At 39.4% G+C, this 17018-nt stretch overlaps 1 protein-coding gene across 15 annotated transcripts in view; it reads left to right on the forward strand.

Annotated features, from left to right (window-relative positions):
• Positions 1-17018, forward strand: part of tjp1a (tight junction protein 1a) — a 122321-nt gene that overhangs the window by 58300 nt on the left and 47003 nt on the right. The window contains exon 1 of one of the 15 annotated variants that reach the window (XM_044350700.1): positions 12115-12534. The exons of the other annotated variants lie outside the window; for them this stretch is intronic. Within the exon in view, the coding sequence (XP_044206635.1) occupies positions 12511-12534 (24 nt within the window). The 5' untranslated portion in view covers positions 12115-12510. Of the gene's footprint in view, positions 1-12114; positions 12535-17018 lie in introns of those variants that run through there. 15 annotated transcript variants of the gene reach the window in all.

Below are 17018 nucleotides of genomic sequence, written 5' to 3' on the forward strand. Positions count from 1 at the left end.
ATGAGCTCATTGTGCATGAATACAGTGGCTCAACATCAACTCTCCATTCATCCTCATTGTAACTTCAATTTATATTCTATATAGTGAGCAAATGTAACCACAATGATGGAGACAAAATGTTTTAAAAGCAGGTCATTAAGTTGTAATTATTAGAGCAACAGACAAATGAATTGACTGAGCCGATACTTTATATAGATTGATATTCACTTATTGCAGATAAATTGGTGTTGCCATTGATGTTGGCCAATAAGTAACAAGAAATTGAAGTACAGACATGCCAGAGATATGTTTGAGGTAGTTTAGAAACAGTGTCACCATTACATAGTTTTTTTTCAACTTCCCGCTCTCTATCTTCCGCTCAGTATATTCTGTGGTTGAAATGATTTTAAAAAAATTAATGGGATCTCTATCCAAATAGTTTGCTCAGGTTCATGAAGAAAAGCTAATATTGGATTATACATCATTATCATTTTTTTAAAATCTCAAATATTGATGTCAAAAATTTCAAAAATCCAGTATCAGTTGGGCTATAATCTTAAAGTGGTTATAATCCAAGACAATATTATTAGGTGCTATTTATTAACATAGTCTTATTTCATTATAAACTTCCATGTGCTATTAGATGGTAACGGTATTGTCCAAGTTTCAGTCAGGGAAGGGGATAATTCATCGTATGTTGTACCTTTTTTTTAAGTTGGAAAAAAGTAACAAAGGCTTTTATTTGTATATTTTTTACATATTGTTCAATAAACCCTTCCTTTTTACACCCTTCTCACCATTAATCATTTACCTGCCTCCTTAACATTTCCTCCTCCACGTTTGTTTCCCTACCGACTTTGAAACCAAACCTAACCCTTACATCTCTCTGTCCAGCGTGCCAGATGGGTCCGGATGTGCACATTCTGTCTCTCCTCACGTGTGAGCTCACAGGAACTGTCTATATGCTGTAAAATAGGACACTGTAAATCCCTGCCCACCGCCCAGTTCAGTCCTGACCCAGCTCAGGCCCCTGTAGTGCCCACTACGAGAGAGAGGTGGCTTAGACTGGCTTTTAGGCCCGCTCCCTTTCTGCTGAGTTCATCAGGCTGGTCCTTTGAGCAGGGAGCCAGCCCTACTGCCTTGTGGCTCTTTCTTTCTTTTCAGGCGACAAATGTGCTAAAACAGCACTCCGTAATCACTTGGCATTAGAGGCCGTTGTGTTGGGCATTAGTGGTTAGAATTGACCAGTGGGACGTTATAAAAATGAGTCTGACAAGAGAACACCAAAGCTGATGAGTCTGGATCCTGGCACTGGACGGCTAGAGGATTAGTCAGCTAACACACTGGCTGGGGCTTCTGCAGGGTCGGGTCCCATCGCATCTCATCACCACCAGGCTTGAAGCGGCCCCTGTGGCTGCCGTGTCTCCATCCGCCTCTCTGGCTGGCTGGCTGGCTCTGGTTACCATCCTCCACCACTTCTCCTTCCTCTGTTCTACCAAAAACACAACATCATCTCCGCTTGTAGGGTCGTGCCTTTCATGGGAGGAGCGTAATGATGTCATACACTTAATCAGAACAGGTCAAGTGGCTGTGAAGAGCCTTGATTCAGTGGAGGTCACTCACTGACTGCATGAAATCTCAGATGCTGTTTCTTTTCTTATACACAGAGAAAGATAGTGTGTAGTCTAGGCTATTTCAGTTGTTACAGGTCAGAAGGCTTATCAAATACATATAAATATCTACATATTTTCAACACAAAGTCCAGCTGCATACACTTAACCTATCAGCTGAAAGTGTCTCTCTATCTCTTGTATCATGTGTAGCATTGCAAAAGCTGAGTTGAATGGAGAGAGAGAGCACAAGGGATGTTTTCACTCATTGACCCTTCTCTGACTTTATCTCTGATGTTATCCGCCAATAAGCACAACCAGTTACCAGAAATCGATTACCCTCATTATCACAGAAACATTAGATCACATTTACTGCACATTATTAACTAAACACTGCAGTGGAGTTTGGAGTTAATTCAGCTGACTTTTACAGAATTGCAGCCACTTTTTGTCTGACAGACACTTCTCAGCCTGAACTGTTCCACCTCTCCTCTCCCAACCCCCTGCGTAGAGTGCCTGGGCCTGTTTCTCTGGAAGCTCCTGCTGTTTCCACTCCTTTGCTCAGTAAGAGCAGCTTCATACTGTTGGAATGTAGCAGTAACAGGCAGTACCATGGAAAGAGTCACTGACAGGGGGGGGTGGATGCACGTCCTTTATTCAGGCCAATGCTGAGTTCACTGGACTCGAAACATTCTCTCATTCATTACAACTTTGTGGTACAATATAGTGTAGTTTAGCTCAATCCGTCTCTCCACACGTTCTCCTACTCTCTTCTCTTTGGCTGCCTCCCTCTTCTCCATTTCCAGTCACACTCAACTTTTCTTTCCTTTCATTTTCTTCACCTCACTATTAACTCTCCCTTTCTCTCCTCTTATCAACTCTCATCTTTTAAATTACTCTCTTCTCCCTCTTTCTTCATCCAAGCTGGCGCCTCTTTCCTTCTCCGTTTTCGATTCTTCCCCCTTAAAGGATAGGTTCAGTGTTTTTCAAGTCTTTCTTAAAATGATGGGGAAATGATGTAAGTGATGGGGGACAAAATCCATAGTCAAGTGTTTTGATTAAAAATGTATTTAAAAGTTTATCCAAAGATAATATGAGGCTTCAGCAGTCTGAGTTAGTCAAATAATGTGAATATCTACCACAGTCACAGTCTTTTTAGTTAAAAATTCCCTCTTTGTCTCGCTGTGGTGGAAGTATGGTAACAAATAGAGGGAATTTGGCACTAGAAAGACAGTAACTTTGAAAGATTTTGACTAATTTGGACAGTTGAGGTGTCAATGTTCATTTGGGCACCCGACTATTACTTTTAGGACAGCCTTGAATAATAGGTTACTTATACTTTAATCCTTCTCTTTCACTCTTTTTCCCCACTTCTGTTTTCATCACTCTTCCTCCCCTTAGCCACCTCTCCCCTCTTCTTCTCTCTTTTTCTTTCCTTTGTATCCCTCTTGTCTTTTCTGTCTTTACTGTTATATTCATCTGTCCTATCCTTTTTTTCCATCCTCTTCTCCTCCTTTTTTTTATCCTTTGCTCTTGTCACTGCTCTTGTCACTTCGGTGCCAAAGACTGACCTCCCTAATGTGCTTCCCACAGCATCGTACTGTGGTGGATATAAACAGCTGACAGATGCAGTTATTTTGTAGCTGTTCTGATTTTTACATCTGCATTTTGGAGTTTTTGGACCTGCTTCAAATTGTGGCATTCTGCAAAATATTCATATGTTTTCATGAGTTTCTAATTTTATCTATTGTAATGAGGACTGACATGATGTTATATCCAAAACTATACACTCTACTATAACATGGCATCCTTATTATTCAGTTATCTCAACTAGAACTCCACACTGTTCAAAAAACAGAAAACATGTATCACTTCCATGAAAAACTCTGTGTCTTCTCTCATTATTACAAGTAACAATATGAGAACAAAATGCACTCAAAGCAGTTTGTATCTTTTTAAACATACTATAGCTTTGTTTTGTAATTGGGGCGGTTTGAATACTAAAAAACTGTCTTTATTTTGAGGAGAGGAGATTGAAGTTTTGGAAAATACAAAAAATATCTTGTCTTGAATCCAGGTTATAAACATCCAACCACAAACAATGTTTTGGTTTATTTGAACCAAGTTTGATATCACTTTCACACAAAAACCCCTGTATTTAATGGAGGACAATGAACTCACATTCCACTCACAGTCATACCAAAGTGTTAGTCATGAGTAACTTTCATTACATACCTTTAGTTTCATCGACATCACTGCTGAACCATGCAGACATACCAGACAAAAAGGTTGATGTCACTGCAGTGTTTATACATGAGACAGTAGAGTTCAACTGGTGTAACTTTATAGGCTTTCTTTCGGTCACCTCATGAAATGTTAATGCTAGTGATGTTAAACAGTCAGTGTGAATGAGTCAACACGTGTTGATCCCTTCACACTAACCATGAGTCTCAAAGGGGTGTTTAAACATGCCAGAACACACACTCACACACTGACACCATTCTCCTCGGGTACTGAGTTTTGTAGCATTCAGTGAACGGTGAATGTTCTTGTTTATCACAGTCACATCGTCCTCCTTAGACATGACCTTACTCCTTTACCTTTGAAAATATATTATGTACATATACTACTCTAATAACCTTGCAAATTTATCTCCAGGTGAAATATTCACTACAATAAACCCTCACACAAGCAGAAGGAATTACAATCAGTACAAGATGGAATGAGCCTTTTCTTCTCTAAACTAAAGGCTGCTTTCCTCCTAAGTCCACACTAATGTTGCTAAATTTGAAAACACATATTATTCAAATGTAGGTCTGACATTGTACTGTTGACAAGATAATCAGAAGTTTTTGAAAATCTCCTCCTAAACAAAAAAATGCGCTCCCACATACACGCAAAAGAAATCTTCACTCTGACAGAAGTTAACTGTGTTCCTGGAACATGGCATGGCCTGAAAGCTGCAGTTGCTCCCTGTATTAAACTTATAAATCTTTACTCTTCCTTGAAATTCAATTACATGCCACTTACAGTATGTGTCAAATGGCACCTCGGAGCCTGCTGCTCGCTGTCGACACTGTAACTTGAGCTGCAGCTGTTGGACTGACCGAGACATAATTCTGTCTCTCAGTTTAAGTGGGGCAGCTTAGGAGCCCTTGTGTCTATTGCCTATTTATTAAGCTGGAGATTCACACCATGCTCTGCCATTTAGGCGCTGGCCCAGATACATATTAGCACTTGCACATGCACAAAATGAATGCCCTTTAAATGGTTCTATAATCTTCTCACCCGTTTAATTGGGCCTCTCTATCATACAGTGCAATCACAAAGTATTTGGACATTAATGTTTTTTAATTGTTTTGGATCTACTATTGATTGCATTTGAAATGAAATAATGACTATGAAGTTGAGGTGAGTTTTAGCTTTAAGGGTGGTCCAATTCATGAATGTGGGACTCATACTGTAGCCCAGTTTCACAGTTTTAGAAAATGCAGCAAAACAGTAATCCTTCACATGCACACGTAAGGCAACCATGAGATTTTTATGGCCATAAAAACCCTCAATCCTATTGAACATGTGTTTCATTGCTCAAGACCAGACTGAAAACAGAAAGTCTCTGAAACACACAAAAAGTGAAGATGGCTTCAGTACTGGCCTGGCAGAGCAACACCAGGGAACATAATACTAATTGTCTTCTGATGCCTGTCATTAAGTGCAAATGATTTGCAGCCAAATAATAAATCTCGTGACTTTATTTCAGTTTATTTGTTATGTTAATGTTAATTTGTCCAATTACTATCTTTCCCAAAAATAGCTGGACTTGAACGATGTATAAAAAGGGCTACATTTTTCTTTCATCTGATGTGGACCCTCAAAGCTAGCCTTCAGGTATTGAACCTCATTATCATTGTCTTATTTTAAATGTCCAAAACCTCTCCCTGTCCAAGTACCTTCTGACTGTACTATATTTCTATTTATGTCCACAACTATGGGAACTACAGAGCGAGGTTGTGATTCCTAGCAATTTAAAAGATTCAAGGTTTCATCAGTGAGCTTGTATAGATTCTGTTTCTACACTGTTATTATAGCCTAAGGTGGACATTTACTACAAGTGCTGCCAGACAGTTTAACTGCTGCTTTTATTACACCCTCTCTTTCTCTGTCTGAGGTGACACATAAACCTGTTAGAAGTAACAGCACAGCGTAATTGCTGCATATTTGTGTAGGTGTGTGTCTGTGTGTGTGCATGTGCTGCAGATGCTATTTGCTAATTTGTGTTATTGCCACTGGAAGGAAGGTTTTGTTCTGTTTCTGTTTTTGTTAGTTGGACCTGGTGCCTCAAGAGTGAATTTTCTGCGTTGAGGTACCTCTGTGCACAAGTGCATGGGCTACGTCTATAGTACTGCATGAATGGCGATTGGTCTTCTTGGGATGCTTTTGTTTTTTCCTCTCTTGTACTTCTTTATAGTGATGACAGCACAGGGCAGGTTGAATAAAGACCATGCTAGATAAATTATGTATTACAGTGAAAACAGTGAAAACAAGGCACTGACAAATGACATGGACTTATGAAGCAAAATGCACAAAAACATTGTGATACATTCTCTTGAAAAAATTTATTCTAGTTGCACAAGTATCATCCATACAAATGGCTTCAAAGATTTTCAAGGCATTTCTACAACAAGGCATTGTAGGTGGTTGTAGCACTTGCTTGTTACGGGTAGCAAATGTTTCATGTGAGTGCCACTTTGGCCATTTGCCGTCTCCTTGTTTTTTTTTGTCCATGTGGTGAGGCTCTCAGTGATATGTGCATCATATGCCGCATTGCCACACTGTTGGTTTGAGTTCAGTTTTCTTCCAGGTTCAGGTGATGTTAGGAGTGTTTGTATAGCCACACAAATAAACGATTAAATTACCGCAATCATTTAGGGCGTACATTTATGTAGTCCAACCATCACAGTGTAAAACTTAGCCAAGAAAAACAGCTTTCAAGTATCCTTTGCATGCTATTTGACATGTGATTATGAATATCTGATTATATGAGAAGACTTGTGTGATTAGACGTCTGTTAGTTTACACAGATCACTTTTCCTCACATTTCCACTGTATTACATCAACCAACTTCCCGTCGCTTGACTTCCTTGAATTTGGTCTCTTTATTGACCCCATGAGTACACTCATGTTTTACAAAACCAACTAAGTATTGTTAATCTGATTATAGGGAAGCAGTAAAGAGACATTTACAGTTTCTAGTTTTTAATAAAAAAGACTGTAGGAGCATTTTATATGAGCACTGTTTTGAATTACTGTAGAATTTCTGAACTTGTTACTACTTTTGTAAATAAAAGATTATCTTTTCTTGCGAAGACTGAACACACTGAACAATTGGTTATTAAGATACTTTCCAACTATGAAACATCATGTTAGATTACACATTACCATCATTCTAACCGGGCCAGAGGCAGCACCAAAATAAAAGACGTAAAAACGTGTAAAAGACTTGATATTATATACTATATTATATATCCTTAAAATGTCTATCTACTTATCCCCAGTTTCCCACATTGTCAAACTGCTTACATGTGCAGTAAGGCAACCTAGCAGGTTGGAAAAATCTTGTAGTGTGTCAGCAAAAATTTTTTCATGCACCCACCTGTCACTTAGTGCACCTTGGTGTAATTGGACCATCCTGGGTGCAGCCTGGGTGCAAGTTATTTAACACATCTCTGCGACAATAACAGAACTTGTGTTCCTCTTCCTTACACCTGAAACACCCCCAGTATCTGTTTTTGTGGCCAATACCTAACATTTTTTTTGTAATGGCTAATTGTTTTCTCTCTGGTTTGTGTAGAATTGCTAGATTTTGATGCCAGTCTTAGAAAGGGGACAGTTATCATTGGAAAAAGAACATGATTATTCATAAAGTGTGATATGAAACCTTTGAGAACAGTCTGTTCTTCGTCTCTGTGCCTTGTGTTGGAGAACACACTGGTGCAGCACAGACACATTGTAATGACTTTGATAAATTTATCATGAATGAAACTGGGCAGTAAGAAATTGCTGATTGAATTTTCAGTAGCATTGTATGCAAACAGCCCAACAATGAAGGGAAAAGGTCAAATTGTTTGTCTTCAAGTATTTACCAGCAAACACACACACGTGCATGCACACGCACACACGCACCCACACACACATTAGATTGAGTTGAATGCCTTATGGATTGTTCCTTTGGATTTGTAATATTTTTAATTTACAGTCTCATTCAGTGGCAAACAATAGGGTCGTCACGTGGATGGAAAGCATGATGTAATGGCTCGTTTTTCCTCACCAGGTTTATACAGTATATTGACTGTCAATGTGTGTGGGTCTCTGCACAAAAATTAGATTCAATATTCAAGCGGGTTCAAGGGAGGAAAATCACAACAGCTGCTTGTTTTCTTTATTGAGAAATAATCACAGAAATAAGAAAGTGTTGGAATTTCAAGTAGACCTGCTGTGGTGCTCTGCGACTTCGGCCTTTACTTGTTAAGCTACTTGAGGTACTGCTGAGAAGCAGAGTGGAGTTCAACCAGGTTCACTGCAGCGTAGTCGCTCTTCTCTGACTATAAAAGGCTCAGCAACCCTTATCTGTTGAGAAGAGAAAGAGCAAAAGAGAGAGAGAGAGAAGAGAAAAAGGAAAATGAGAGATTTTTTTGGTTGGTTGATCACAGGCCACCTCTTGGAGTAAATGTCTTCAGAAGATTAAAAGTAGCCTGGTTCTTTGTCACTGACTGAAGACCCACCATGGTAAATTTAGTGCTGCAAAAGCTTGAAGTTTTGTTCATCACAAAAACTAAGTGTAAGTCACTCAAAATAACAGCACTTCAGATTGCTCTTAAGCTAATTTTGCTTCTGTGGTTGTGAATGAATTAGGGAAGAACAAAACTGACAATAGCAGGATTATTAACATTGATGATAAGAAATTACTTTTAACTGTGAAAATCCTCATATTATTTTCATATAGTAAGTGCTGTTTCTGGAGCTCTCCTTAAGACTATATATCCTTTGATACGCTTGCAATCAAATGCAGTTGACTTGTGATAGCAAAATATATAATGCCATTCTTCTTTTGTAGTTATGAAAACATGTAGAAGAGTGTGCAGATTCAGTGAAACAATGAAAGAAAAATTGTGCAAAGCAAGGCTTTAGACTGACAGTGGTCCATTTAGTAATTAGGAAATTTTGTTTTTGTATACATAAACCTCTTTATTTAATCCATAATTATGTCGGTTATGCTGTAACTCTGCTGCTCAACAGCTCACCTGCACAGTGCTCCTGGAAACTGGCATGCTTACTGTATGATGTGAGAGGATGTGCTTGATAATTCGCCTGCGCCGTCTCTGAATATGGAAAAGAGTGACTGCATGACTGGAAACAGTTGACAGGTTTAGTGGAAGATCAGGTTTTAAAGTCTCTCCCGGCGGATAGAGTCCTGAGTTATTATTGTAAGAATGTATTTGTACATTGCTCGCCCTGCTGCCCATGTTTGCTTCTTAGAAAACCCTTTCTGATGTAAAGCAGCAGGCAGGGAGTGTGTTTGCACAGCCGATAGTTAAGCTGATACGGGGAAGGTAAGGTGTAGGTTAAAAGCTTTGGCCGGTTTTTTTATGCTATAAGTTGAATGGTTCTTTTGTTCTGCCTTTTAGCAGTTTTTTATAGTGGAACATAGGTATACGTTTTTATCTATGGTTTTATTTTATGGATGCTTATTTCCTATGTTCTGTAATCAGCGTTGGTTGATTAAGATGGTAACATCATAATTTCTGTGATTTTATGGATGAATAAATTGTAACTTGAACCATGTCTGGGGCTTATTACATGTTAAGTCTGTGTTTCTTAAAATCCTGAAACCAGATGTGTGTTTACTATTTGAGTCACACACAAAAGCCTGAACAATATTGACCTGGAAGGAAAGGGGGGTGAATTTGAGAGATGCCTGGTAATCCTGTCATATGATACTAATCTGGTCACAAACAGTTGGCCTCGTAAGCAGAGATGTGACATTTGTATACTGATTATTACACAACAACCTGTCCCTTTGTAGCTTTTACTGAGAAGATTAATATGCTTAAATAGGTTCTGTAACTATTTAAACAACCTACAAAAATCCTTTATGCATGTTTACATGCCAAAAAAGCCTGTAGACGAATGCCTTCTCTCTGTAGCCATAGTTTACCTACAGTAATTTGGCATGGACTGATAGAGACCTCCAGTTTCATCCCGTGTCTCCAGAAGGTTTCTATTAGTATGTAGAAACAAAGAGCCTCTGCTGGACCTGCAGGACAGCCTTGAGTCAACAGGGCACCGGAGGGATCACACAGCCTCTCACAGACACCAAACTCAAGACAGATGAAGACAAGGAAACAACATCTGCTTAAAGAACTTTCACCAACGCAAGTCAGCCACTTCACACCAAACCTCATGTTCTTCTCTGTTCATTACCACGTGGCTGTACTATATGTTTGCTTACGTGAACACCTGTATGCGCATAAACAGCCAGCTTTACAATTTGTAGGTTGTGCACTTTATGCTGTTTCACTCTACATTAGCCTTATCGCTGCAGGAGAAGCTGGGTTGAGTGAACCCTGTGATGTGCTCCAACCAAATGTGGGCCTGCATGTTCGCCTTTGTTTTCCATGTGCCTGCTCTTCCATGAGCGCACCTGAGCTTTGAAGCTGCCCGTTGCCCGAAAGAGAAGCATCTCTGTTCTTGTGTATGTGTGTGGTTATGTGTGTGTGTGTGTGTCAGGGGAAAAGAGAGAGAGAGAGAGAGAGAGAGAGAGAGAGAGAGAGATGGGAGCAGGGATGTAAGCACATAAGACAAAGATAGCTTTGATCACATTGGGGTGTCACTAATGTCTTGCTCCTCTCTGTCAGACCATCTGAGGCACAATCACAGGTGTGGATGAGAGCGAGAGGCGAGCAGCAGAGGAAGGCTTCTGTTTATTGTCATTTTTAAAGGTGATTGGAGATATTTTTCAGCTCCAGTTTGATTATTTTCATTAAAAATTACTCAGTTGACAAGTGAGCGATCATGTTAAACATCCTGCTGTCCGCACTGATCGATCCTGACAGGCGTTTGAGGAGCTTCAGAAGGAGCGAGCGACTTGCGTCTATACTCGTATGTATCATCCATGTGGCATGTTTAACATCAGTGTTTCTGTTTTAAACTTAATTGCATTTTTCCCATGCATTGTTTTTTTCCCCGAGCGATTGGTAGAACAATACACTGTGTTTCAATGAAGAAAATGTGTATTAGTTTATTGAAGAATGGAAATGTGTGTGTGGTTCCCTGGCTGAAGTATGGCTGCAGGTTTTGAGTCGTTCATCTGTCTTGATCCTCTTCTCGGCATGACCCGGCCTTTCTGGAGGTCATCCTCTGTTAGCAACCCTCAGGACATGTCTGCTACTCATGACTGGCGGTATTTTAGCCTTGTAGGATTATGTCTGGTGGGAATTAACCTCTAGACCACCTACACTGCTGCCGAGCCCTCCTCTCAGTTGAGCAAAAAAAAAGATACAAAGGAAGTAATCATTGAAGAAGCTAGATTGAGGGAATGCGATTGTACAGTTTGTTTGGAAAAGATAGGGCGTGTCTGTAAGTTCATATGGTAACGGCTAACATTGACATTCACTGTAACAGTAGACATTGAAAAACTTTAATGTCACACAGCTTTGCCATTTTTGTGATTCCCTCCTATGGCCTACTTTTATATTGCAGATCGTGTTTTGCTAAAAACAGAAGTAAACTTTGAAACAATACAAGCAGAGATTACATCCTGTGGGTGGGGTCTGGTTTGGGAAGTCATAGGAACTTTACAGAATGGCTTTTGTGGTTTCCTGTGGGGTGACTTATCAACCACAAACACTTTCCCGATTTTCTCTGTGCTAAGAAAATCTTTTGATGTCGCTGAATTTGTTATTTTCTAAGGTACAAGAAGCACTACCCCAAAACAAACACTGAAAGGGCAAATGGTTGCCTAACATTATAAATATTCTGCTCACGTTGTTTGGCTTTGTGTCGCCCATTTTGCACATTTTGCGTTCAGTTTGATAGAGGAGGGCCAAAGCTTTTAACTGAATACATATTGTGATATTTTTTCCTCAAATTTGAGATTAAAAGACTACTGTAGTCCTTGTGTAACAGGCTAACATATAGCACTAACCATCACCACACAGTGAAAGTGAGCATTCAGCATCAGGAGGGACAGCGGCGTCGCTTCTCCTTATTGTATCCCGGACTGTTTATTCCATAACAGATAACAGGGGTGGACACTTTTTTAGACGCGACAGAAAAACATACAAAACATAAATTGAACAAAATAGAAAGACAATAATATATATTCGCGTAGATCCCAACAAAAATCCCTTATCTTTGGAAACTTCTCGGGACATAAGGGCAATGCCCCCGTTTTCCCAGTGTATTGCACCCCTACGAATGTGCAATGGTCCGCCCCGCACAGACACAGAGCCGAGAGCAGGGAGAGGTTTACTCAGCCTGCCATTGCTGTGCACCGTCCGAGTGATGCCTACTCTGCCCAACTTTTCATCCAGAGGTCAGCGAGGAAACGTTTAAAAGCAAGGTGGTTTAATTCCTGTTTTTTTTCCAACTCGAGTTTCTTCCATGACTCGGTACTCGACTGGACTAACGTTAACCTATCAGGCAACGAAGATAAGATAATGAACTTTGGACTTTCTACACGGCTTTTCGTGACATGTTTCCCGTCGTCCCGGATAAAATAAAATAACAACGTAGCCCGGCGTGGCGGCAGCTGGGCGAAAATTCAACTGGAAGGAAATAGCGCACTCACCCAAGTGATTATCAAAACCAAAACAGCAACTACTTTTAACCTGCCACTTTTGAAGCGGAATAGGAGTGTATAATGTCCTCCAAAGCTTCAAATAAGGTGGGTACCTGGCCGGATAAAATTCAAGGTTTTTTTTGTTCAACAGTATTCGTGTTAACCTGAATCTCTAAAATAGGAAACGTGGTTAATTATACCGTAAGAGTGGCTGTAAAACTTTGTAACTCAGACTTTTGGTTGTAGTGATGGTGTGCTTAATGGTGGTGGTGTTTGTGTGTGTTGCTCAGGCGTTATTCTGTAAATCTATACCTAGTAACATAGCCTATATCTAGCCATGCTGTTTGTACTATACTAGTTTCTCAGTAATCTGACTTTTACTGACTGATAAGGCGCCACTGATAACACAAAAGTCACCCAGCTGTGCTTAGAAATGCAACCTGTTGATTTCAAGAGTCACTGTCATAATAGTTAATTAAAACAGTGGGAGGAAATCCCCATGATCTGAAAACTAACTGCCTCCAAGGCAAACATTCTGCCCTAATACAAGGAATCCAAACTTTTTCACAATGTCAGAGAGCCCAGAATAGATTAAACAAATTCCATTTGATCAGCTGCACTACTATGAAATCCCAGTTTGAGAATGTTTTTTGTTCTATTAAAGTTAACGTGTAACTCATGACAATGTGTAGTAGGGTGATGATAGTAACTCGGGAGAAACAGCCAGCCACCTGTCATCCAAAGTGTGATCCTTATGCACAATTTTACTGTTTAAACAGTATGTAAATAGAATAACACTGAAATTTAAGTATAATCTATTTTTGTGGACCCCTTGGATTACATGTCTAGTCTAATTTCTGAAGACCCCTTTCAGGGAATGAATGGTTTAATGTATGGGTTGTTGTCACTTGCAACACTGTACCAGCTGTCTGTAGTTGCTGTCCATTCATCAGTTTAAAAACACCTGGATGAATATCTGTCAAGGCTGGCATATTTTCTAGTTTTATATCATATATTTTAGATAAGTCATCAGTGAAGCATTGGTGAAAATTTGGTCAAAACTGGGTCAGGTCAGGTGTTGACAGACAGCAGAACAGTCTTCAGAATATACTGTAAAGTTATACTGTACTATTAATATATTGTAAGGCTTTCATCAGTAGGTGACCTTTACATTTGCAAACATGCACCACGTGACTGTGTTGCTTTTTTAAGTGCATTAATTTTGTTATAAAAGCAACATTTTGCTAACATTGAATAGCAAAGGGTACTACAGAAGGTATTTTAAGTGGGTCAATCCTCTTATTAGACCTAAATATTTGTACACAGTGTGTTCAGTAGTCTATTCCAATGTTATTTTTTTTCAGTTTGACAAGCGAGGAATGTACTGTGGGCTTGACAGAGGTGATATTCAGGTTTGGTCGGTTGTTCCAGTTAAGCGAAACCAGCTCCATAATGTCCACTGGTGACGTTATGCTGTATATGACGGCTTGGTTCACGCCTTGACATAAAACTTACTACTTTATTATGCTTGAAGTTGATAATGAGCCAAGAGGTTATTATGCACTTATTATTCATACCAGTGTTACCCTTCAACTTCTTGTTATTCCTGATTTTCTAGGAAACGTTGCTTTGCATTAAAGGTGAAACTATTAAGATTGAGTGACAGTGTTAAATAGTTTTCAGTAACTGTAAACATAACACGCTGTGCTGTATCACGAGCAACTATGATCAGAACTTAAACTGATCACTGACAAAAAAGGGCTGGAAAAATATCAGAATTTTTTATCTTTTATTGACTATGTTTTGTCAAGCAGTGAGCTACTATGGGCGCTAACTTTAGTAACTAAGACAGCACTTCCTATTGCTGCTTCAGAGTAAAATCTTTCTTACACTGTTTGTGAAAAATGTGCCCAGTTCTTCTTACTGGACACTTGTTAATCCAGTAAGAAGTGGTCTTTTTGCATTAATATGATTAATGAAAAATATTCTTTTTGTGATATTGATTTTTAACCATATCACTGAGCTCTAACCACTGCACTTTCTAGTAAAATGTTATGCCTAGTATGTTGTTCACGAGATATAACAATGAGTATTTGTTAACTTAGTGAGACAGACTTGCCCTAACTAAATTTTATGGTCCATCCTGCGTTGTCAGACACAATCTGTGAAACAAGTACAGCTTGCTTTCCTCTGTCTTAGCCCTCTCTTTCGATATCCACCTGATGAGTTGTAATAAACTGCCATAACACCAGCATGAGTCACTCAGCAATTAATACTCCAGGTGATCATAAACCTATAATAAAATGTCGAGGTATTATCTCCCAGGAATAGAGTAACATGTGGGTGTGTTGACTTCATGTCTCTCAGGTCAATAATGGTATTATTGCACAATACTTTGTACTAATAGTATGTCACTGCCTTCAGTTTGTCATGATAGACCTAAACCACAAAATAATAATTTATGTTAATTGCTGTTTAGAGTATGATGTGTTTCTGTGTAGACAGAAAGGAGGAGATCTTTCCGTTTGGTGCCAGAGTTCCTGCTCTGGCACCACAGGGGGAGGAAAGGACAGCCTTGCTGGTTGCAACTGCTTCCAAAGTTGGTTGAAAACTTGCCTTGTTCCAGGCCTCTTAATCACAGTCCACATCTTAAATTTTCTCAAGCCATATATGAAGGTTTGGTATTACTGTCATGTATGGCTTTTTTTCCTTGTTAGAGAAGCAACCAAGCTGGCCTGTTTATGGTGGTTGGTTGACCTTTGATAAAAGGAAAGACACCTCAGCAACTGAGTAACAAAAAGTGAAGTTGTAAAATGTACATATCTGAGAAGTATTTTACTTATATTTCTAAAAAATAATAATTTAAGGACAGAATTGTGAATGTGAAAGGAATATGACTATTGGGATAGTTGGTTGTTCCACCACTTTGGTTTAGACAGAAATATCTCAACAATTATTTGATGAATTGCCATGAATTTTTTTACAGACATTAATAGAGTCCCTAGAGGATGAATACCAACTACCTTGGTAATTCCCTGACTTTTCCTCTAGCGCCACCAGCAGCTCAACATCTACAGGATGGATTGGCACCAATATTTGTACAAACATTAATGCTTCCCAGAGGATGAATCATACTGACTGACTTTGGTGACTGCTGGACTTTTCCATTTTTGGTTTTGAACTGTCCTAAAAACACATTGGATGCATTTCGAGGAAATGGGTACACTCAATTCTGTCTCCCTCAGGATGAATTGAAGTAACTTTGGTGAACGTTACCATCAGCATCAGCTGTACTTTACTGTGTTTATCACTAATTATCAAATGCTAACACGCTTGTAAAGATGTTAAACATTATACCTGCTTAACATCTGCATTGTGAGCATGTTAGCACACTGGCACTAGCATTTAGCTCGAAGCTCAGCTGTGCCTAAGAGCAGCCTCACAAAGCCACCAGCATAACTGTAGACTCCAAGTCTTGATTATCAATCTTTTTGTATAGTATCATTTAAATCACAGTATCATTTGATCACTTTATGCATTGTTTTTTTTCATGAATCAATTATTTAACAGACTCGTTGAAAACCACATTAATCCACTAAAGAGCTGACGTTGAGGCCCTATTTACACCTGGCATTAACATATGATATGTGTCTGGATACGTTATCTGTATAAAGAAAAACACATGTTAACGCCACGTGTAAAGGCACTCAGAACACATTGTGGTTGGAATGTGATCGGATCAGCCAGACCACATTTGGAGGTGGTCAGGCTTGCATTGTGATCGGATCTCAGCCAGGTGTAAATGCAATCCATACCGCATTTCCACATTCATAAGAAAATAAATTGTCCCATTAAGTTGAAAGGTCACCTCGCTCCACCTCTTCCTGCCAGCTAAAGCAAGTTCTGTAAAGTAATAGTTGGTAACTGGAAGGTTTCCCTCACAAAAAAGTGAATGATATCCATTCATGGCAGCAGTTCCATTGACCTGGTGCCATGTTTGCTGACAAGTCCGCCAGCTCTGCCTAGCTAATTCGCATATTGTGATTCAGTCACAATACGGACACAGTTGAGAAAACAAGAATGCATTTTAATACTAGGATATTATTATCCAGATAATGTATCCATATACAGATTACATGTTAATACCAGGTGTAAATGGGGCCAAACTCTCCTTCACCACAGTAAAGACTGGCCTCATTCCTTATGTGCAGCCTTCAGCCATTCCTGTTTACTTTGTGGATGCAACAAAAAGAAGAAATGTAATTTAGAGCATTCGTAGTCCTTCTAGCCTTTTAGACTTGTGTTTTGACTGAAATAAATGGAAACTGCATTTGGATGGAGGAGGTTGTATTAATTAGGGTTTCACAGTGGGCCAAGAACAGCTTCTGTTTTGCTTTGATGATTACACATCTCCATTTACATCACCGAAGGAGAGAAATGTAATTAGAGGACCACGTGCAAGGGAGAGGAAAAGAGTCCTACTGGTGTTTTTGTTCTGTGTCCTAGGCTCCTCGTCCTTTTTAGAGAATCAGTGCTGATGTGGCAAGTGATAAACAGAGCACGGAACAGCTAATGTCTTGTTTGTATGA

The sequence above is a fragment of the Thunnus albacares genome, chromosome 1 (assembly GCF_914725855.1).
Source record: "Thunnus albacares chromosome 1, fThuAlb1.1, whole genome shotgun sequence".
NCBI lineage: Eukaryota > Metazoa > Chordata > Actinopteri > Scombriformes > Scombridae > Thunnus > Thunnus albacares.